The 24,654-nt window shown below is 36.5% G+C and overlaps 1 protein-coding gene across 1 annotated transcript; it reads right to left on the bottom strand.

Annotated features, from left to right (window-relative positions):
* Window positions 1-328: 328 nt before the first annotated feature.
* Window positions 329-17,104, bottom strand: LOC126973707 (L-dopachrome tautomerase yellow-f-like). Its single transcript, XM_050821039.1, has 8 exons — window positions 16,981-17,104; window positions 15,216-15,374; window positions 14,080-14,244; window positions 9,929-10,045; window positions 7,280-7,456; window positions 5,349-5,509; window positions 3,418-3,601; window positions 329-2,339 (listed from the first exon to the last, which is right to left on the bottom strand). Exons 1-8 carry the CDS (start codon window positions 17,102-17,104, stop codon window positions 2,185-2,187), a joined length of 1,242 nt encoding a protein of 413 aa, XP_050676996.1. The 3' UTR covers window positions 329-2,184.
* Between the last annotated feature and the right edge of the window lie 7,550 nt (window positions 17,105-24,654).

Genomic DNA, 24,654 nt, shown 5'->3' with positions numbered 1-24,654 from the left:
CGTGTCTACACGATGACATTGACATTGTCCCTTCAGTGACATTCTATCAAATACCTCAAACTGCAGTGCTAGGTTTTTGTCTTCGAGCACAGCTTCTGGCTTGTGTACTTACAGTGAAGTGTTAGATGACAAGGAGATTGTCCAATTGTAGTTATGGGTGTTTTGGCCCAGAGGGAAGAATCACTTAAAAAATAAAAAAGGAAATGATATAGAATTCGTACCTTTACTTAAGAATTGGAAGGAGCAAAATAAAAAAGTTTTGTATCCAGGTGTTGCTGTCGTTTTTTAAAGAGATGTAATGAACAAGGTTTTTGAAATAAAATAACCGTTCATTTTTGATAATTTTATTATTATTCGTCTTCATTCATTGAACGAATCTTGCTATAAAACTGTTCACTGCCGTCGCAATGCTTCGGAATGCTTTCTCGCAAACGAGAAACTGTTATAACCATAATTAAATCTACTACTCGGCTAAGTCGAGTTAGTAAGTCTTTTGTGAGGCGACCTGCATGCTTTTACAAACATGCTCCCAGAAAATATTCAAATTAAAATATGTATTACGAAATTCAAAAGTATTGTAAAAAAACATATATTGTGTGTTAACTAACATGAGAATGGCCTTCTTAATGATATAACAGATTGGTAATAGAGCGACCGCCCTCAGGCTAATAGTAAGTATTATTGTACGATGTTACATTGTAGCCACATTATTTTGACAATAAAAGAAGCCCGTTGAGTTGCTTGCACCCGTCCTTCTCAGGTCTGAGGCATACTTTTTCGAACGGGTGGTAGTTTTTAACTTTCAATAAGTGATATTATATGCTATTTTGTATAAAAATATTTGAAGGGGCTGACTGTAAACGAAGTATTAAACGCATGAGTCCTTGGTTCAAAGCAGATAATCTTTTTGTCGATCAGAACCATATATATTGTCATTTTAAGTTCCATTGGTTTGTTCACACACCGTACCTCTTATTAAGTCTTTAACGTTAGCTCTGAAAAAAGAAATCTACATATTTTATCAAGAAATAATAACGGTACTATCATTAGTTCAGCCAACTGATCTACGCATATGGTGAAAATGAGAAAGTCGAAATTACATATAGAGCATGCATTTTCTGAACAGATATATAGTGAACGCAATGCTATTCAAATTCAATTCCATGGATAATGCACCAATGACACAATGAAATAAATTCAAATACATGTATGATGTCTATTAAAATCCTACGATTTGAATGGATTAGATTTTAGTTATTAGGGCAATTGAGAGGGCTAGGCTCTGAGTTTCCTTGAGAAATCGAATCAGAAAAGAGGAGATTCGTAGGAGAACCAAAGTTACCGACATAGCTCAAATGATTGCGAAATCGAAGTAGCAGTGGGCAGAAAAGTCTTCACCATCCACAAGATGGACCGACGATCTGGTCAAGATCGCCGGAACGCGTGGATGAGGGCAGCGCAGGACCGATCGTAGTGGAGATCTTTGGGAGAGGCCTTTGTCCAGCAGTGGACGTCTTCCGGCTGATGATGATTATAGTTATTAAAATAAATCATTTAAGGTAGCTATTTCATTAAAAAGTGTTTCTCAGTGGGACTTCTGTTACCATTACTAAGTCTGTATTCTGTGGCATTAAAACCCAAAACAAGAAATAACTTCAACAAATGACATCCTACACAACTTTATAGTTCGATATAGCAAGCATATATTAAGGCGAGGTTTTCCCAACACTTTAGGCAAAAATCGCTCGAACTTAGATCTTGAAAGATTGGATAGGTACGCATAGACACGGGCATGGCTGAGACTCGATACGACGATGCGGGTCAACGACTGCGGAAGGACCGCGTAATATTTTCTTAAACTTACAGTTGCCAAGAGTACGAAATACTGGGTTTTTTTTTATAGGGTTCAAGCCCATACAGCCGTATTCGTTATTTACTAAGATTTAAGATTTTTACAAAATTGTTCTTTCTACAAACGTAGAATAGCACGAGGAATAAAAATTTTTAGGATTTTTACTTTGTTAGGCCAAAGAAGTATAACTTCTGGCGTGCAAACATACACACATACTTTTTTTTCAAGACACACTAGCCGATTAGATCTGATGGTGGATTTTAAATTATTGTAAATCAAATATCTGCTTCTTAAGAGCGTTGATAAAGCCCTCCTTAAAAACAAATCCTCTCTTAATTCTGCGTGAAAACGTGCGTTAAATTAAAATTAAACAAATACTGGTACCTGTGTATGTAATAGTTCATTTCGTTAACGTTTAGTTTGGATAAAACAAATCTTGGTATTTGATTGGCCAGCACCCAAACCTCGTCACCAATAACTTTCAAATCTGGAAATATAAAATTGTTTTGAGCATGTTTATTTATTAAAGATACAAAGTAATATTACAGATTAAATTTAAGCATTACAAAGATATTATACTAAAGACAAAGACAATGAAAATTATAAACTAGTTATCTTATTTAATAGAGCTTACAGGAATCATACTCTCAAATCTTTTCTTACATTCTTTGACCAAACATCCCATCGAGCTGGCAAATAGATCACACTGTGGTGCTACCTCAAGTACAGAGTTTAGAAGGCAGATGGCTCGTATTACAGAGTTTTGAGTCATGGTGCTCCCACACTAGTTTTATAAAATATTAAACATTTTCTAACAGACATTTCATGATTACTATATTATACAAATTCAATTAGTAACCAAAATTCTCTCTCTCGGGTTGCGTTCTTGCGCTCTTGCCAACTGGGCCAAGAGTGACGCATGGTTCCTAAATCTTGGTATGTTGAAAACGTAGTTTTGCCATATAAATTCTTTCAGTGTTCGACCGTTTTTTCTACGACATACTTAGCCGAAAGACTTTAAATGGATTTAAAATCTGACTACCAAAATTCACTGCCTTGATTTATCGGGACTGTAATACTCACAAAATATGTGGCTTTTTATTGGTAAAAGAATCTTTAAAATCGGTTCTGTAGATCCAGAAATTATCCCCTAGATAATTGGGATAATGATGATAGAAAGTATTTAATTTTTTCGTCTATACTTAATCTAATTTTTCATTAATAAAAATCAGGAAAATCAGTCTAGCCGTTCTTCTGTTATAAGTGTTCGATGTTATTACAAGTCCAGGTGAGAAACTTGACCTTACAATAATATAATATAAAGGTAGTCACACACAAGTTTTGAATATATCTCTGTGTGTGTGTTGATTTCCTTCTCCTTAAAAGCGTCTAATAGATGTAGCGATAAGTATATGGATTCGGAAAACAGATAACACATTGGTACATAGCGGGCGCAGATCGAACCGGTGGCTCTCGGATGACAAGCAATGACACTAACCTTTGCGTTAGAAATGCCTCTTGCCCTTAAAAAAATAAATTGGATGTACCTAGTTCAAAAAAATTACCAGAAATATAAACTAATTTTTCGTGGTCCTGCGCTGCTATAGCGACATTCTCCGGCGCCATTTTGTGGCGAACATTCCAACACAAGATGGCGTCCTGAGCCACGTTAGCAAAGAACATGATTCCTGTTCGTTGATGAAGGCCGTGTGAACCGCTCTGCGTGTTAAACCCTCGATCTCCTAATACCTGTAAAACATTAAAAGACATATGTTATAATTGATTACTTTATTCTGAATATGCGATAAAGTTATGTATTGCTTACAAATTTTCTAGCATAAATATGCCTTAGTCATGTCATTTTTGTTAAAAATTTGACACTGTGTTATATGTAAAAGTATTTTTTTTATATTCTGTTCCGGCTAGCTGAATAAATGTATCATAGTCTCGTAAATATAACTATATTTTTACTATATATACTGCAAAACCACCTTTTTATTAAACATAATGGTCCTTCGAGCTGGATTTAAACCAGCGACCTATGTATGGATTTACAGTCCACAGTACATAATTATTACCACAGAACAGTTTGGAGAGCTCTCTTTAAACTGTTCTGTGATTATTACTATTAGTAAAGTAGGTATGGAACGTGCGGCACTACTAGAGTAAGTAAGGTAAGAACGTATTCCCTACTGCGTTGGTTGTTCCTGACATCGCATTAACGAAGTTCATAATATACTTCTGTGACTATTTATTACCTCCTTATAAAGAGACTTTTTATTACCCGCCTTGAGCTTGCTTTGTGACCATTAGTATTGTAATTTTGTAGTTATTATGTGTATGCTATAACACGGCTCGTCATGCTCACTAAAATGGCATTGCTCGCGGCAGCGTCGTGTGCTGGATTGTACCCTTCCCTCAAATAAGTGCGAAGGGAAGGATGGCTGGTCCATGCATCAACTCGTGAACGTGTGCTGCTTGTGTTGGCAGGTCGACCACTTATAGTTAATAAGTCATTTTATTTGTTTTACGCGATTACAAATTATGACAGTAATCACGAACCTCATGTTCACGAAGTATCCTAACACAAATATGAATTCTAAAGTTCTAAAGGCTGATGCATCCAATATACGATTACTATTATTATTGTAATTATACAGTTTATTCTTTATTATATTTTTATGAAATATTTGATATTTAAAACGCTTTTAAATTTGTGCAATTCATATATTGGACGGCTACGGTTTATTTGACTTTGGCATAACTACCACTCACAAACCCGACAAGAGTCTTGTGGTCCAACCAACCGACTCTTATTCGCTAATACTTATCGCGAAGAGTTTCTACATATAGGCCTTTGTCCACTGTTGGACAAAGGCGTATTTCGGTGATCTTAAACAGATCGGTCCATCTTGTGGGGGGCCTACCAACATTGCATCTGCCAGTACGTGGTCGATTCGAGGACTTTGCTTCCCTAACGGCCATCTGTCCGTCGAACTTCGCACCACATTCCACCTTCGCACGTCACGCCACAAGTTAGGATATCATGCCCACCATCTGGATGTGTGGCGGTCCTCCACAGTGCGGTTTTCAAGGAGCTTTCTTCCACGTACTACAAAGCTGTGGAATGAGCTTCCTTGTGCGGTGTTTCCGGGACGATACGACATGGGTACCTTCAAACAAAGCGCGTACAAGGTGTACGCGCTTTTAGGCCGGCAACGCTCTTGTGATTCCTCTGGTGTTGCAAGAAAATGTCGCCCACATTCTCTGCCTTGATCACTTAACACCAGGTGACCCGTAGGCTCGTTTGTCCTCCTATTCCATAAAAAAAACTATGTGCCCTGCCCACTGGCACATCAGTTATCCTCATTTCTGGATTTCTAGCCCTCTCCATTGCCCTCTGAGCGACCATGACATTAGATATACTATATAGATTATTTACTACACACATAAAATGGCAGGTAACATATGATACACAGAGACCAAATAACTTTACCACATTATTTCCAGCGAAGCTGTTATTCTTCAGAAAGCCGGTATCTATTGCGTATTCCTTGGTAGAAACCAACGGGTGATAGTATGCTGTGGTTCTTCCTGTCTTCCTGTCTTTAGACAGAGCTATACTGAAAAGACCATCTCTCCAGTTGATGACCAGACCTGGTAGCGAGAACAACTATAATAGTTATTTAATGTTTTTCTTTTACAGTTAGTTCATTCGACGAGGGTATAAAACAGCGGCTTTCGACTCATTCAATTCTGCCTAGCGAAACTCTCTAAGAAAAAAGCGATTCACTCGATTGTATGAAACGTGCAGTCTTTGATAGATTGACAGATGACGAATATAATGTTGTTAAAAACGGATATAGCCGAAATCCACTACGTTTTAAGCAACTGTTCGCTTTCAAACTTAGCCGGATTATACTTCGTCGCCAATCGCGATACTGCACGTTTCAGCTAAGTTTGAAAGCTAACAGTTGCTTCAATATTATTGCGTAGCGGCCGTTTTCAATAACCTATCTATCCATAGTTTAACTTACGGATACATTGCTGTCACCGTTTAATGACAAGATCTAATCTATCCATAGTTATTTCCAATATAGTTATAGTCCAATGCTATCTGTCAATAGGTTATTGATATGTAAGTAAGCGTAAAAGGATAGATTTGTGTACCTCTAGTAAGTTAAACTAAGGTAAGATAGGATATTGAAAACGGCCGTAAGCTAATAATAGCCGTCATCTGTCAATCTATTAAACACTGCACGTTTCATATAATCGAGTGAATCGCTTTCTTCTGAGAGTTTCGCTGGGCTGGTAGACTAAACTAAATTAACAAATATAAGCGGAACTAGCACTTAAGGCGAAGGGTAAACAGAAAACACGCAATCAAGGTGTTTTTAGACAAGTTTTGTGGTGAAAATATAGCATTTGGAGCTATAAACACTACTTTATCCTGTTACACATACCCTTACGTCTTACTTGTAGGTTGCTAATGCTTGCTGTTGGTTAAAGTTAACACTCCAGAGCTATAATGAACTACCAGTTTTCTTTGAAGTTAAACAAGTTTTTTCTCAGTATGATGCATTTGCTTAGTATACTTCTCTCATAAAAGTTGTTTGTGTAGCTTTTACTTTTTTTGTGTACGTACATTTATTCAGATTAGTTATCAATAATGAGCATTGTAAGCAATTAAATTGTTTGTGCCTGTTAAAATGTTACATTTTCGACGCAAGAATTTTCAAAATATTGGCTTTGTTACATAGGAGCCGTGAACTCATATCGCTCAAGGTCGCCGGCATTTAGTGTCGCCTTAAAATAACTTATAACATTTGTATTGGGTTTACCAACTAGCTTTAGCAGTAGCAAAACATATACAATTTGTTAGTTTTTTAAAGTGATAACCCTCACCTCTGGGAATTGAACTAAAATTTTATAAAAATTAAATAACGATGCGGGACTCAAACCCGAGACTTCTCGCGTTCCGTGCGAGCGCTCTTTCTAACTGAGCTAACCGTTCGAGTGACGTATCGGTCATAAAAACTTGTATGCTTTGTTCAACTCTCAGGTTGTGGCTTCATCTGCAGGAGTAGATCCTGTTTACAGTTTACCTGCTCAACCTCAATATTTGCATATTAGGAAATTGACTTGAACGCCAGAGGTCGTGGTTTCGAGCCCCGCATCGTTCATAAAATTTTGTTTTCATATTTTATTTGTGTTTTAATCGTAGAAGTGAGGGTTATCACTTTAAAACATAACAAATTGTTTATAACTTTAAATCTATGCATAGGAATACAATCGTGCGATACATTCCGTAGTCTATGTTAAAGTCAGCGTTACCGTTGACTATAACAGCTAATATGATGCAACCCTGCCTAAGATAATTATGGATTCAATAAATTTCTATGATGTTTTATACAAAAATATGTTTACCTGCAACAGTAAAGTTCAGAGCCACTTCATCGAACATGAAGGTTGGATCCTGTATCCTCCAGCTGGTCTGCTTCTTCAGCGAGAAGACGATGAGACCAGCCGTCGCCAAGTCGTTGATGTAAGCATACGCGTCGCCACAGGAATCCTTACTTACGTCGACTGTAATCGACGTTAGACCTGAGGAAACAATATCACTACATTTTCTATAACAAAACTCAAAAACTACTGCACAGATTTTCATAACGTTTTCTTTAATGGTTAGCGTGATTCTCGAGGAAGGTCTTAGTCACGGACGAGTAAAAAAAGAAGGACTCCGCGCCGTGATATTCGCAAGTGAAGCACCGTTATGCTCGTGTGTGTGTGCGGTTACGGGAGTACGTGGGGCTATGTATTTACACGTTAATCGGCTTGTTTTTGTGCTACACTGTTATTTAAGGTGGCACGGAGTCCTTATTTTTTTGCAAATCCTTTGTATACAAATCAATAACCATTATATATATTATTGTAAACATTCGCAATCTCAAAGATAACTCAGTCGTAGATAATTTATTTATCTAGATAGAGTCTCTTGCTGCTAGACAACCGATGAAAACATGCCAGGTTTATTACTTTAGTGCGTGACAAGCTACGTCTTACACTCGCGATTTGTATGTCACTTTCTGTTAGTGTGCGCGCATTGAGCCTATATTAGGCAATGACATTAAAAGAGACATTTAAATATCATTTTTATTATGCCAATATTTTAGCATAAGGCTTTTTTTATTCGTATTGCGCAGCCTATCGGAACTCTCTTAGAAAAAAGCGATTCACTCGATTGTATGAAACGTGCAGTCATTGATTGGGTTCGAATCCCGCTAAGTGCAAGCATTTATATGATATATATGGATGTTTGTTTCCGAGTCATGGATGTTTAAATGTATTTATGTATATTTATATGTATTTATGTATGTTTAAGTAAGTATATTGTATTAAATATATCGTTGTCTTGCAAACCATAACACAGGCTATATATGCTTAATTTGGGGCAAGATAATTTGTGTAAAAAGTGAGTCAATATTATTATTATTATTATTGATAGATTGACAGATGGCGAGATGATGAGATTTAATCTTGTAAAAAACGGAGATAGCCGAAATTCACTACGTTTTAAGTAACTGATCGCTTACAAACTTAGCCGGATTATACTTCGTTGCCACTCGCGATACTGAAATTAGTAATTACTACAATTCCAAACTTATGTCGAAGGACTGCACGTTTCATACTAAACTAAATTTTACTTAGAATGATTTCACACTACGTCCGATCAAAGTGATCCGTACCTATCCATGAAAACATGGTCCGGAGTTATAGCCGTAGAACTATTTGTATTTTACGAACTAGATCCGGCTTCCATCATCCGATTTCTTTCCGTCAACCGTAGAAATAGTTCTACGACTACTTCGGACCGTGTGATAGGGATCGGACTCTGTTCCGACGACGTTTGCACTAAAAGCGCTCTTAGGCTGTACCTGCTCTTATGGCGTAGTATTTACATCCTCTTTGTATCTGTGTTTGTCCATTATAATGTTATATGTATGTTCATAACTATGTTTATAAGCACATTGAGGAATTTTCTAGAAACTGTGATCATAATGTTAACACGAGGAACAAACATAAACTTGCTGTGCCTACTTCTCGGTTGGGTCGAGTAAGTACGTAAGAAATGTGTTACGAAATACATATAAAAGAATTTTTAAAAAACGTTTGTGTGGGAAAGGTTACTATAGCATAAACGATTTTCTTAATGACACCACGGACTGAGAATAAAGAGAACATCCTCAGGCTCTTTAATTATAAATGTTTATTGTACGATATAACATTGTAATCCATATTGTTATATAAAAAAAGCCCGCTGAGTTTCTTGCGCCCATTCTTCTCAGGTCTGAGGCAGTCTATTTTGAATGGGTGGTAGTTTTTGACGTTCAATAAGTGATTTAGAATCCTATTTTGAATAAAAATATTTGAAATTTGAATTTGAATCTAACAGCGCGTATATTTATTTGTATAATAAGAAAATAAAACTGTGTTCTATCTCAGCACCGATCATTACCGTTAACACTTGTTGATTCGTTAACAACGATGGATTATTCTCACTCTAATCTTGGTGGTCTACTGAAACGTGACATTGGCTCAGTTGTGACCTTTCCACAAAAGCCACAATTTAAAGAATGGAAAAGAACGATTAAACAATGAATACGGGCTAACGACCGTTCCCAATATACAGTATATCTCTTACTTGAGATAAAAATCTTAACTATCGTTGACTTTTCTGTCCCAATAAAGTTATCGACGCTAACTCACCTTATCCGTGCACGCTGTCTGTCAATGGGGCGACGTATAGCTTACCAGCGATATAAAGTTTGTATGGAAATTGCAATTCACGCGTCCCAACATAAGGCTATAAGAATGACTTATCGGGTATATTGGGACAGCTTTACTGACAGTAGAACGTAGTAATTTATCACTATCTGTAGATAGTATATTGGGAACGGCCGTTAGAAATTGCGAGCATAGCGCGCCACCGCGGGCCTCGGACCTGACTTGATCGTCGACAATAAGAGCCGTTCTTTTGTTTCACTCGTCTGACATAAAGAAGCTCAGGTTCCTCACCGCCCGATGTTCTGTTGTTCACCAGATCCGCATCACTCAGTTCATATTTCAGGATCCGTTTGTCTGTCCGTAGATCGTACACTATTATAGACGGCTTCCTTATTTGTGTTCTGGATTCTGTAATCAAATACAATCGATACTTGATAGATTGCACTTAGTTATACTGACGACCTGTATAGCCGAGTGGTTAGCGATCCTACTTACAAAGCTAGAGGTCCCGGGTTCGAATCCCGGTAGGTGCAAGCATTTATATGATGAATATGGATGTTTGTTTCCAAGTCATGGATGTTTAAATGTATTTATGTATGTTTACATGTATTTTTAAATGAATATATATATGTTTAAGTAAGTATATTGTATTAAATATATCATTATCTTGTAACCCATAACACAGGCTATATATGCTTAACTTGGGGCAAGATAATTTGTGTAAAAAGTGTGTCAATATTATACTTCTGTTGGCGCGTTAGGGAGGGTGGTGTGGGAGGCTCCTTTGCACAGGATGCCGGCTAGATTATGGATACCACAACGACGCCTATTTCTGCCGTGAAGAAGTAATGTGTAAGTATTACTGTGTTTCGGTCTGAAGGGCGCCGTGGCTAGGGAAATTACTGGACAAATGAGACGTAACATCTTATATCTCATGGTTACGAGCGTAGTTGCAGTGCCGCTCAGAATTTTTGGGGTTTTTAAATAATCCTGAGCGGCACTACATTGTAATGGGCAGGGCGCATCAATTACCATCAGCTGAACGTCCTGCTCGTCTCGTCCCTTATTTTCACATAAAAAAGAGAAAAATGCGCGCGCTCACCGTTACGCAAATTCGACACCCTGACGTTAGCTGGTCAACTAGACCATTTGTATTATACTTCAGCTACCAAGCCTCTTGTAATCACAACCAATGGACAAGAATTAAAGAAATTCCAATATATAATTTCAATTTATATATAAGTTTTTTTTTACAAGTAATGGTTTTAATAACTTAAGATACATGTAAATTTATTTACATATGACTTAATAATTAATAACACACAATTAATATTAAATAAAAAATAATAAAATAAAACTTAAGTAATCTAATAAAATTAATTAATTACAAATAGTTAATATCATTAAGAACGCTGTCGGCATGTAAGGTGCCCATGAAACTGGCAACGTTACCTCTTTGTATGGCCAAACTTATCCTTTGACAGAGGTACGTACCAGATCTTGGGTCACATTTTAATATACAAGTTTTATAATCTAATATATAAAGTTCTCGTGTCATGGTGTTAAACATTGAACTCCTCCGAAACGGCTTGACTGAGTCTCATGAAATTTTGAGTGCATATTGGGTAGGTCGGAAAATCGGACAACATCTATTTTTCATCCCCCTAAATGTTAAGGGTTTTTAGTCATTTTTTTTAAATTCGTTTGATTATGAGTCAGCATTAAAAAATACATACAACTTCAAATTTTCACCCATCTACGATCAACAGTTACTTTTGTATCGAGATTTTAATATCGGCAATACAACGTTTGCTGGGACAGCTAGTACAAAATAAAATTCTCCACAGTTGTATAATAATAATTTAATGATATTTAATTACACGTTTCTCCGCTTAATTATAATATAACTCTAGCTTCGTAACACCCTCGTCACGCATTCACCAGTTAACTCCCAAAGTTATGAAATCACCGTTCGCGTAACGCTAGCGTTCGTTTGTAACGATCTCAAGGCCTACCATCAACTTTTAATTAGCGATGCGATTCCGATGCAGTGCAGTCTAGGTACCTAAACTTAATCGCTAAAATTCGTACCATGAAGTGCCTTTCATTGAATGGCGTTTGGATCGCTTACGAAGAATGAACGAAATAAATTTGTGTGTGGTCCGCAGTGTGAGAATGCAGGTCTCTCTCGGTAAATCGTCGACCAGTGCCGGGAGAAACTTGTGTCTTCTATCGAGTCCTCTCTTGAGAAGGTCGCGGAATGGGGTAAATTGAACCTTGTCCAATTTAACCCCCAGAAGACTCAAGTTTGCGCGTTTATCACTAAAAAAACCCCATTTGCCGTTCCCTTAAAGCCTCGCCTAGTATCGGAATACTGGGTCTTGAAATCTCGAGCGATTGCCAATTTCGTGGTCATCTGGAGGGCAAAACCAAATTGGCTTCAAAGAAACTGGGCGTCATTAATAGAGCACGGCAATACTTCAAGCCGGCCCACATAGTAGCGCTCTACAAAGTATACTACGAGTATTGCTGTCATCTCTAGTCTGGCGCACCCCAGTATCAGCTCGATCCATTTGACCGCGTGCAACGTAGAGCAGCTCGAATTGTGGGGGACCCAGTGCTCTGTGCACGGCTGGAGCACTTGACGTTGCGAAGAGAAGTCACTTCATTGTGTGTCTTCTACCGCATTTCTCACGGGGAGTGTTCCGAAGAGCTGTTTAACCTGGTTCCTGCCGCCGAATTCCACCTTCGCACGACACGCCACAAGTTAGGATATCATCCTCCCCATCTGGATGTGTGGCGGTCCTCCACAGTGCGGTTTTCAAGGAGCTTTCTTCCACGTACTACAAAGCTGTGGAATGATCTTCCTTGTGCGGTGTTTCCGGGACGATACGACATGGGTACCTTAAAAAAAAGCGCGTACACCTTCCTTAAAGGCCGACAAAGCTCCTGTGATTCCTCTGGTGTTGCGGGAGATTGTGGGCGACGGTGATCACTTAACAACAGGTGACCCGTACGCAAGTTTGTCCTCCTATTCCATAAAAAAAAAGAGAGAAAGAGATGACGCTCTACAGTCGTTGCAAAAGTTTGTCTCTCCTACTCGAACCATATGCGTTGCGTTTCGAAACCTAAAATGATATGATTTTAGCGGTTTTATAGCGTCGAAAATACTTTAAATACATTTTACGAATGCGCTTTATAGCGTCAAATTATAAACCATTAAGCCCTTTTTTGTACTTATTCAAATTCAAATATTTTTATTGAAAGTCAAAAACTACCACCCATTCTAAACTGAATGCCTCAGACCTGAGAAGAATGGGCGCAACAAACTCAGCGGGCTTTTTTTTTCATCGAAAAAAATATGTTTACAAAGTAATATTGTACAATTAAACTTATTATTTTGTAGCCTCAGGGCGGTCACTCCATTCCCAATCTGTGGTATCAAAAAGAAAGTAATTTATGTTTTAGTAACCTTTATCACACAAACGTTTTTTAACAATTCTTTTGAATAACGTAATACTTCTGATTACATTTTCTGGGATCTTGTTGTAAAAGCATATACATCGCCCCACAAAAGACTTACTAACTGGACTTAGCAGATTAGTAGGCATCGTCAATTTATGTCTGTTCCTGGTGTTAACATTATGGTTATGACAGTTTCTGGCAAATTCACTTATGTGCATATGAACATACATTACATTATCAAGAATATATGAAGAAGCAACAGACAAGATGTTAATTTCTTTGAATTTAGCTCTCAATGATTCTTAAGGACTTAGGTTGTAAATAGCGCGAATAGCCGTCTTCTGCAGCACAAATATTGTATTAAAATCGGCAGCGTTGCCCCACAGCAATATACCATAGGACATAAAACTATGGAAATAACTAAAGTATACTAGTCGCGCCGTTATTAAATAATAGTAATATTAATATATATACTTCTGTGAATTACAAATTCAATGTTTGCTTAGGTGTTTTCGTAAAAATAACGAGTTATGAACGCACCTCAATTGATGTTTGATTTGACAGGAGCATAGAGTACATATTTTTTTTAATTCGTTCTTGCGAACATGCTATAGCCCGGTCTTACAAAAACGTATATTTTCACTATTTTTTAAAAGTTATTAACAACACGATTTACTTACATCCAAGGAAGTAGCAACGTTTTTCGAATCGCTCACTTTGACGCATAAGCTATCCAGTTTAGGTTGAAATATTAGTTCATGTTACGAATGAATGAGTGAACTAATACAGTTTGTGATTCACTCTCCGACTTGATTCACGTCGTGGTACGAAATAGCAAAGCAGTTCATTTTAGGTTGTCAATTGAATCGCAATAAGAGTTCATGGTAGGCCCGCTGGTCGCACATTCAACCGCTTTTCCCTCAAGCGTGTGTAAAGAAGGTTTACATCAATAATTATTGAATTATATTTATCATTACCAGGTATTTCTAGAAGTCCTGTATCTACCATCCATAACCTGCTGCAGACATCAACCCGTGGTCTGTATACTGATACAAGGTCATCTACGCTCTTAATGTTTGGATACGGACGTAATACTGGCTTGGTCTCAGATAGCAGCACATAGTTTAAAGTTGAGGGTATCCCTGAAAAAAAATATTTATATAAACCCCCTTATTCATAATGGTCCGATTACTTAAAGCATTGCTAATTCTCACTCTGTCTTCTTCTATTGACCTAAGTCAGAATGAGATAAAACATTCCTTAGCGGCTGTTTAAAGTTAGCGGACGATTATGAATAAGGTGGTAAATCTATCTATCTATATATATAAATGAATTGCTGTTCGTTAGTCTCGCTAAAACTCGAGAACGGCTGGACCGATTTGGCTAATTTTGGTCTTGAATTATTTGTGGAAGTCCAGAGAAGGTTTAAAAGGTGACTAAATAGGAAAATGCTGCAAAATTAAATAAAAACAACAAATTTGTTTTTCCTTTGATGTGTCCATACATAATTTCTATGAGAGAATTTATTGACGCACGGTTTGACAGTTCTGCTGTGAAACAATTTCATTACGACAGCAGGGTGCATATTTTACGAAGTAATTTTTGATGTTATGGTATATTATTGACAAATTCAAATAAAAACATTATTTTATTTATTACATACAGAACAACGTCTGTCGGGTCAGCTAGTATTTAAATATATTTTATAACTGTTTTATCAAAGTCAGTATTCTACCTTTTGTTGAGTTCAAATTATTTATTATTTATTTAGTTCATCAGGATCATTAAGGCCGAAAGACGTCCACTGTGCGCTTTTCAAGGAGCTGTCTTCCACGTACTACAAAGCTGTGGAATGAGCTTCCTAGTGCAGTGTTTCCGGGACGATGAGACATGGGTACCTTGAAAAAATGCGCGTAACCTTCCTTAAAAGCCGGCAACACTCATGTGATTCCTCTGGTACGCTTGTTTCCATAAAAAAAAACTAATCCGAGCTGGTCGCGCCACCAAACGGATACCAGGTGCTTAACTCCCTATAGAGCTGTATCGATTTCGTTGGTAGCGGCGACCTCTTGGCCACCAAGGTGTCGGGTAAATATCTAATCTATACACTTACCGTATCTTCTTCTAGGAACAGTTACAAACACCTTCTCCCCATATCTCTCAAAGCCTATGGGCACATTATTGTACTGGATAAAGAACTTTTCCTTTTCCACGACGTCATCGTCGAAGTATACACCGTCCGGAGTTCTTTGGAGATTAGTGTCTTGACGATCTGTAGAGTACATAATAATATCTTGTTTTTATTATCATTAAAATTCCATGCCCATTACAATGCAATGCCGCTCAGTATTCTTGAAAATTCCAAATTATCTGAGCGACACTTCAACTGCCCTCTGACTTAAGATCAAGATAAATTTTGTTTCATTTGTATTTTTGTGTACTTTTTTCGCCATATGTTTAATGCTATGTTTAATTGTATGTCAAAACGTTATATTTTGTATTATATTCACTCCTACTTTGTTTATATTTAAGTGGAAACTTTGTTGGCTTGTGTAATATAAATTATGTGTTACAATGTGTATATAACTTAAGCTGTTTGTTTTCCAATAAATAAATAAATATATAGACATTCACTAGCTACTCGTGTAGCAATGTTTACACATTACTGCTTCACGGCAGAAATAGGCGCGGTTGTTGTACCCATAATCTAGCCGGCATCCTGTTCAAAGGAGCCCACTGGTAAAACTGGTGAGTTAGTAATGTACAGTTATAAGAATCTTTTTTCAAGTGGATACATTGATCTACTTCACGGCCACATTATCTCGGGACCTCACTGGAACGTGAAGCCCGCTCCCGTTCCCCTTTAACCCCTCGCGCTGTCCTGTTGCGTCAGTACGGTTTGCAGTTTCATTACCGTTAGGTACATGTCGTGATATATTCGTGCTTCCACTGCTTTGTTTTTGAAGTTTACATTGTTAAATTTTGTTCTTAATAGTTCTGTAGTTGCTGTTGTTATAATAGTTCTTCGAGAAAAATAAATATATTTTTTTCTTAACCAAGATTCTTTCATTGATTTTCGACGCAATAGCAATCACAATGATTCAAGCACTGGACCAATGACCTTATCGTCATTATAAGTTGAAATAGCTGAACATAGTTAGAATTATTACAATATAATTAGAAGCATAAATATTTCATTCATAAATAATAATTGCAACGAGTGTCTTATGAATTTTCGATCAGGCCACGTGTCCTGACGCGAGTTTAACATTTTATACCCATCCCAAGAAAAGTGCTCACGGAGTTTCGGCTTCGCAATCACAATGGTTCAACCATTGGTCCAATGACCGTATGATCATTAAGTTGAAATAGCTGAACTGGTAATTAGAAGTATAAATGTTTTATTCATAATTTCAATGACTGTCTTACGAATTTTCGATCAGGCCCCGTGCCCTGACGCTAAAGAATTATTCACTCAATAAAATATATAATATCTATAACCTTAAACGAACAATTCTTGTATATATATATATATTCTGAATCTTGGAAACGGATCCAACGATTTTAATGAAATTTAGTATACACGCAGTTTCGGGGGCGAGAAATCAATCTAGCTAGGTTAAAATTTAAAAAAATATGTATTTTATACATGTTTTAATGAGAAACAGCTGCAATAACATTGGAATACAAAGGTAAATTTCGCCACTGTATTCAAGACTATAACAGCTCAGATGGGACATTGGGTGATCCGGAAAGCAGAAGACCCCGGTTCGAATCCAGATGTCCTATTAGTTTTTTTTAATTCAAGATTTGAGAGACATTCATACAAATCCAGATCTTAATACTTAAATAACAAATATCTCTCGAGAGCCACTTACAGAAAACGCCGTCAAAATCGTAATCAATTTGTTTCCACGCAAAAACTTGTCTCAACTTGTCATTATAGGCAGCACCGCACAAATGAGTTATGTAACACAAACAGAGGATACGTCTGTACCACATAGTTACCAGTTTATATTATGGTGCAGCTGTTTTAATATAAACTCGCCTCATTTACTCTGTCCTAATCGGCTTTTGTTCGCAAGAGTAAGATACCGGAGTGAATTTAAATCAAACGAAAAAAATCATTTGTACTTTTATTTATATAGTTAAAAGAAAACATTACAAGTATTGTCAAGACACTTTGCCCGTGGGGCCCAGAAGCGCGGAGAATTTATTATAAAAAGATTAAAGGCCTGTATTCACTTTGATTAGTGCGAGTGCAAGTGATTAGTTATTGAGGATAATAGGTTGAGATAATAAGTGCAGAAGGTCTACCATCAACTTTTAATAAGCGATGCGAATCCGATGCAGTTCAGTTTAGGTACCTTAACTGAATTACTAAAATTGGTACCATGAAGTGCCTTGTTCTGAATGGCGTTTGGATCGCTTATGAAGAATGAACGAATAAAATTGCGTTTCGAAACCTAAAATGATATGATTTTAGCGGTTTTTTTGCGTAGAAAATACTAAAAATACATTTTAAAATTGTGCAATTGCGTCAAATTATAAACCATTAAGCCCTTTTTTATACTTATTAAATAATAGTAATATAAATAAATATAGTTCTTTGAATTACAAATTAAATGTTTGCTTATGTGTTTTCGTAAAAATAACGAATTATAAACGCACCTCCATTGATGTTTGATTTGACAAGACCACAGAGTACATTTTTTTAATTCGTTCTTGCGAACAGGCTATAGCCCGGGCCCTTACTGCCTCGTCTTTAGTATTTTAATTTTTGGTATTTATTTTAAGTATTTTATTTAACAAAAAAAGTCCAATAAAGTATTTTCATCTCATCTTTAATCAATAATTTTTTTTTGTTTCTCTGTTTTCAATATTTTTTAAAAGTTATTAACAACACGATTCACTTTCCTCTAAGGAAGTAGCAACTTTTTTCGAATCGGTCACTTTGAGAAATAAGCTATCCAGTTTAGGTTGAAATAACACCTCATGGTACGAATGAATGAACGAACTAAATCAGTTTGCGATTCAGTTGATATAATTTTTGACATTCAATTGACATCATTGCGATTTACTCAGTTTGATTTGACGTCAACCTAAATTAGATAGCTCTAATCACGTCGTGGTACGAAATAGCAAAGCAGTTCATTTTAGGTTGTCAATTGAATCGCAATAAGAGTTCATGGTAGGCCCGCAGGTGTATAGTGCAAGTAGTGTCCAATTCTTGTTTAGTGGCTCTGTTTAGTAAAGTCAGTAGTGAGTGTCGATCAGCAAGTATGGACGAACAAAGAGAAGCACGCTTGCAATTGCAAGAAGTACTTAAAGAAGTATTTAGCGCGGTGGTATCTGAAACAGAAGTACTTTTGGAAGCTGAACATGCAAGATGAAAAATAAGGGTTCGATAATGGATTAATAGAAGACCCATTCATGGCGCAAGCTACCAACTCTTTAAGGAATCGGCTGCTGAATATACGATGGAATATTACTTTACTCTCGTGTTTAGTGGCAGGCACGCTGCGAGTGAGGGGGAAGGAAGGGTGCTTCTAATTACGTTACTACGCAGCCAACTAATCACCTGCACTAATCAGTCGCTGTCCATACTTGTTTTCTCCTAATCACTAATCACCTGCGCTAATCACTAATCAAAGTGAATCCAGGCCTGTAAGGCTACTGGTAACCCAAGCGCTGTTGGCAGCTATTTCAGTCAACGGATCTGCCTAGCTATCTAACGCGGAAATGCTGCCAGTATTCTTGGTACACTTCCTCGTAATGATAGTTTTAATTTTATCATAGTATTCTAAATATAGTTATAAGATTTGAAAAGAAAAAGACACAAACTGCAAAAATGACTCAAATTTACACGTTAACCATAAATACCCTATTTGCGGTGTTCCCAGGACGTTGTAAAGGTTGAGCCAAAGCTCACTAAAGTGAGAAGTAATAGCAAGAAACTTATTGTCACTCTTAGATTAAGGATTGGTCTTCGCTGCACTCTAACTAGATACCGCAGGCGTATTTGCTAAGTACAGCAACGAATACTACGCCAAAGTGGGCGTACTCGAGCCAATCTCGAACACTGTGTGACTTTGACGTATCACAAGTTCTGTTAAACTTTGCTAATAATTGAAACTAAAATGACGGGTTGCGTAGTAAAACCTTGTAAAAATAATACTAAAAGAAATAAGAAAGACACTGGAATCAAGTATCATCAGTAAGTATTTTGTATTTTATTAATTTCAATGTAAAATAACACGAAGCGTATGTTACAAAGTTTAAAAGATGCCGTTGAGTGTCAAGATGCCGAGTACACAAGCATCTAATAGTTGCCGCAATAAAATAGGTATTGTTCTTAGGTAGTGCGGATACATAATTCCTTAAGGGTAAATGTATACACATTTTGTAATAAAGTCCCAGACACTGTTCAGGCATTATCTATAAATAAATTTAAATGTTTTATTAAAAAATGGCTCTATCGTAAATCCTACTACTCCAAAGCTGAATATCTAAGCGATCGGACAGTGTGGGATTAGATTAAGATTATTTTATAGCAAAAACAATGACAGTACAATATTGTATATTTTATCAAAAGAGCTCAAAAAAGAATGCTGGGAGAGTTACTTGCGCCGCTTCTTCTCTCTCAGATCATCATTTGTTTCCGAAGCGGTAGTAGTATCTAGTATATTAAAATAACATCAAAATGAATTCTCAAGGAATCAATTTTGAGAAAAATAAATGCTTTTTAAAGTGAAACTTTTATTACATCGTCTCAAACTTTTTCGTCTGTGTGTTCTATGTCGCGTGACGGTCGGGCGGCGCCTAAAGTTCGCATATTGGATGCAATTGCGTTCGGGTGGAAGAGTAGGTTCGAACCCCACACACTTGATAATTTTTTTTTTTTTTATGAAAATGTAAATCATAATATATAAATTTGTTTCTTTTTGCTATGCTGATATTAATACCTATGTTATTTCGTGAAAAAAAAGTTTCACTTGCATCGTGGTTTCATAAAACTACAACATTGCTTTTTTATTAGTATGGTATAAGATAGTGCGATTTATTGCTAACTAGGACACCTTAAGGCCATCGTCTTAAACCAGTTGTCGTGTGAACGTCACATATCTGGTTTTATACAACGTCATTATAATGCTGCATATTAGTGTAAGTATGTATAACATACACCTTAGTCCTATTATTTTTAGTGAAAAAAAAATAGACTTTAACAAAAAGATCAAAGCTAAAGTCAAATAAACTTAATTCAATTAGGCTAAAACTTAGCGCATTACCGCATTGGTTAGCTAGGCTGTTCCGTTGACCGAAATAGCTGCCAGCGCTTGGGTTTCCAGTAGCCTTATTGCGGCGCGAAGATTGTATTTTGAACATTCTCCGCGCTTCTGGGCCACACGGGCCAAGTGTATCGACACCAAACGCCACAAAGATGTAAGACTCACTGAGACCGACATATTTGCGACGCTTGCTGTCTTCTGCAGTCGAAGCATCAGTCCCAGCACCAACAGCTGACGTAACTTGGACATGAGAAGGAGACAGAGTGTCCACGCAAATCGTGTGCCACACCAAGGCCATTAGCCACGGGTAATACCATTTGGCTCAAAAACAGCTGGTATATTAAGAGCGGCAAATGCCCTGCAGATGACTTCATTATTGCTGCCGTGAGGACTTATACGGCCTACCGATTTTAGGCAGGATAGCCGTGATGCCCAAGAGCATCTACCTGAACGCCACATCTATATTTATGTGGTTCATTCAGTTTTATACCTAGCCGGAGTGATTCGCTTATTGACAATGTAATATTGTCAAGTAGCGTTCCATTCGTCGCAGAAGGCAATTCTTGTGACCAAAAGCGCTACTCATTTTGTGTCACGGCCGAAAACGAGGACGCTCTGTTCTGTCAGTAGATGTAATCAAAAGATCGTCAAAGACTGACGTACAGAGAAGTGCGAAGACTTTTATTTTTTACCTTTTTTTCCATAACTCTTTATCCTCTATATATTCTTCTTAGTTATATTCCCTCAAAATAGCGTATGAAGATATAAGTACCTACTCAATTGTTGACGCCTGACTGTGTATAGAGCAAATTGGTGAGTCAGATAATGTGCCCGACTTTTAAGTCAGGCGTTAGTTGTCATTGACAATCATATGCATAATATTGCATTTTTTTTTCTCGAACCATTTGACCGCGTGCAACGTAGAGAAGCTTGATTTTTTTTTCTTTTATTTGGGAAACATACAATCTTTAGCAAATATAACAATAAATATATGAAAACTAATAGATCTAGAGTTCCACATTTAAAAACAAAAAATTTAAATAGTGTAGTGCTCGAAAAAGCTAGCAACTAAAATACTTATATTAACACATTTTTACAAAACCGAAGCTTACTTAATACAAAATAAAAATGATAATAAAATGTTTTTAATTTGCCGTTAAAATAATTTAACTATTGAGGGGTTCCACATATTATTACACGAATAAATATCAATTGTTTTATGTACAAAAAAGTTAGCAAATAAGATCCTATCTTTTCTTTTTACCGACTTCAAAAAGGAGGAGGTTACGAATTCGATCGGTATTTTTTTTTATGTGTGTACACCGATTACTCTGAGGTTTATGATCCGATTTACGTAATTCTTTTTGATACGAAATAGATGCCATTTGGTCCCATAAAAATTTTACATAGTTTGGCCTAGTAGTTTTTATTTTATGAACATTTATATGAAAATTTTTGTCTGCCTGGATGACATAATTGTTTTCTGTTTACGCCATTTTTTTGGAGTTCTCATTCAGGTTGATTATATATTATTACTAGCTGCCCCGACAGACATTGTTCTGTAGATAGTAAAAAACAACTGTTTTATATTTCAAAACATCAAAAATTATTTCGTAAATATGCTCCCTGTTGTTAGAATGAAATTGTTTCACAGCGGAACTGTCAAACCGTGCGTCACTAAATTCTCTCATAGAAAATATGTCCATACAAAACAAATATTGAAAATAAAAATATTTATGGGTCCCAAATCGAAATAAAAACTACCCTATCTCTTAAGTTGGACCAAACTGCACTCCATGAAGTAATCACCAAAAAAATCCGTTCATTAGTTTAGGAGTCCATTGAGGACAAACATTGTGACACGAGATTTATATATATTAAGATTAAAAGACACTAAAACGTAAAAATAAAAAAAAACTACGTTTTAAAAAACCGACTTCAAAACTGAAAAGTATTAAGTAAACTAAAAATTTAATTTAATACACCTCATATACGCAAACCTTTACCTTTAATATTAATAAAATACTATTATTTGTATGTGCTACATATTGATAGCTTTGAAGTCGGTGACAAGCCAAATGTAATAAAGGTACCTACACTCGCCACGCGTGACTTTGAGTGGTAATTTCGTCTAGAACAAAACAACGCAAGCGGACAGACACGCGTGGTCTACAAGAACAATAACCTAAATATTACAGTAAGTAAGCTGTTTATAATATTAAGTTTTATTTTGTTAAGGGCTTGGCACTGTTTTAAAACCTATCAAAAGGCAGCACATCTAAATAATAGTATTTTATTAATATTAAAGGTAAAGGTTTGCATAAGAGGTGTATTAAATAAAATTTTAGTTATTTAATACTTAACAGTTTTTGAAGTCGGATTTTTTGAACGTAGTTTTTTTTATTGTATTTTCTTTGAATAGCTCTGTGAATGGCTAGATCTGTTTACGTTACGTAGAGACGTCGCTTCATTCTACCATATTTATCACGGGGAGTGTTCCGAAGAGCTGTTTCACCTGATTCTTGCCGCCGAATTCCACCTTCGCACGACACGCTACAAATTAGAATTTCATCCCCACCATCTGGATGTGTGGCGTTCCTCCACAGTGTGGTTTACAAGGAGCTTTCTTCCACGTACTACAAAGCTGTGGAATGAGCTTCCTTGTGCGGTGTTTCCGGGACGAGACGACATGGGTACCTTCAAAAAATAGCGTACACCTTCCTTAAAGGCCGGCAGCGCTCCTGAAATGCCTCTGGTGTTGCGAGAAAATGTGGGCGGCGGTGATCACTTAAAATCCAGGTGACATGGACTCTCATTTTTTCTCCTCTTCTATTAAAAACATCTTTTTTTCATGTAAATCCTTGAGACGAGCAAGGAAGTGAATAGTTGATGGTAATTGATACTTGTACAGTGTCGCGCTGGATTCTTGAAAAAACAAAAAGTTCTGAGCAGCACTCAAATTGCGCTCATCACCTTGACACGTAACATGTTAAGTCTCATTTGCCCAGTAGTTTCACTAGCTACGGCTCCCTTCGAACCGAAACACAATAGTGTTTACACATTACTGCTTCACGGCAGAAATAGCCGCCTTTGTGGTACCCATAATCTAGCCGGCTTCCTGAGCAAAGGAGTCTCCCACTGGTTAAAGTATTTGATAAAAAAGCGGCCAAGTGTGAGTCCGACTCGCCCATGAAGGGTTCCGTAGAAGCAGGTAACATTTATATTATGTTCTTATTAAGTTCTTGTAGTTCGTTGTAACTTCGATGTTTTATTAATAGTGTTTTTCTTTTTAATTAAAAGAAACTACTTAAAACTACTCTCGTTCAAACCAATTTTCGGTGGAAGATTGCATGGTATGCACGTCATATATTTTAATGGGTATGGTATGGGTTTAATGAAAAGAAAATTTTGAGTTACAGTTCTATGTATGGGGAACCCCCAAAATTTATTGTTTTTTCATTTATTTTTGTGTAAAAATCTTAATGCGGTTCACATAATACATCTATGGATGTTTAAATGTATTTATGTATGATTATATGTATGTTTATATGACTTTATGTATGTTTAAGTAAGTATATTGTATTAAATATATCATTGTCTTGTAACCCATAACACAGGCTATATATGCTTAACTTGGGGCAAGATAATTTGTGTAAAAAATGTGTCAATATTATATTATTATCTATTTACCAAGTTTAAACAGTATAGTTATTATAGTTTCGGAAAAAGTGGCTGTGACATACGGTCGGACAGACAGACAGACAGACAGACATGACGAATCCCTAAAAAGTATATTGCTTAGATAATTTAAACGTCTAGATACACTATGAGAGCTGTGAACACGTCGAAAAAATAGCGGCGAACTGTCACCCTCTATTTTCAGCAAAGCACGCGCACTTTAACAAATTTAGTCACGTATCGAAGACGTAGCTGTCATACACACTAAAGTAATAATCTGGCCTGTTGTTATGCGCTGCCTAACAGCAAGAGACGCTATCCTAACGTAAAAATAATAAAATCTATACTTATTTGTAACGTTGAATTATTAATTTCATCAAACAAATACAATGATTTATTAACTACTAGTTGACCCGACAGACGTTGTTCTGTATATAATAAATAAAATAATGTTTTTATATGAATTTGTCAATAATATACCATAACATCAAAAATTACTTCGTAAAATATTTCTCTCATAGAAATTATGTATGGACACATCAAAGGAAAAACAAATTTGTTGTTTTTATTTAATTTAGCAGCATT

The sequence above is a fragment of the Leptidea sinapis genome, chromosome 2 (assembly GCF_905404315.1).
Source record: "Leptidea sinapis chromosome 2, ilLepSina1.1, whole genome shotgun sequence".
In the NCBI taxonomy this organism is placed as follows: domain Eukaryota; kingdom Metazoa; phylum Arthropoda; class Insecta; order Lepidoptera; family Pieridae; genus Leptidea; species Leptidea sinapis.
This window is presented reverse-complemented; position numbering and strand designations above follow the sequence as displayed.

What these genes read in the sequence shown, in the direction of transcription:
- LOC126973707 (XM_050821039.1), bottom strand. Translation starts at nt 17,104, where the DNA reads ATGTGGTACAGACGTATCCTCTGTTTGTGTTACATAACTCATTTGTGC. An exon ending in CGATTTTGACGGCGTTTTCT is followed by an intron (nt 15,375 to 16,980) that starts GTAAGTGGCTCT and finishes TGTACTCTACAG; the next exon opens with ATCGTCAAGACACTAATCTC. An exon ending in TCTGAACTTTACTGTTGCAG is followed by an intron (nt 5,510 to 7,279) that starts GTAAACATATTT and finishes TCTCGCTACCAG; the next exon opens with GTCTGGTCATCAACTGGAGA.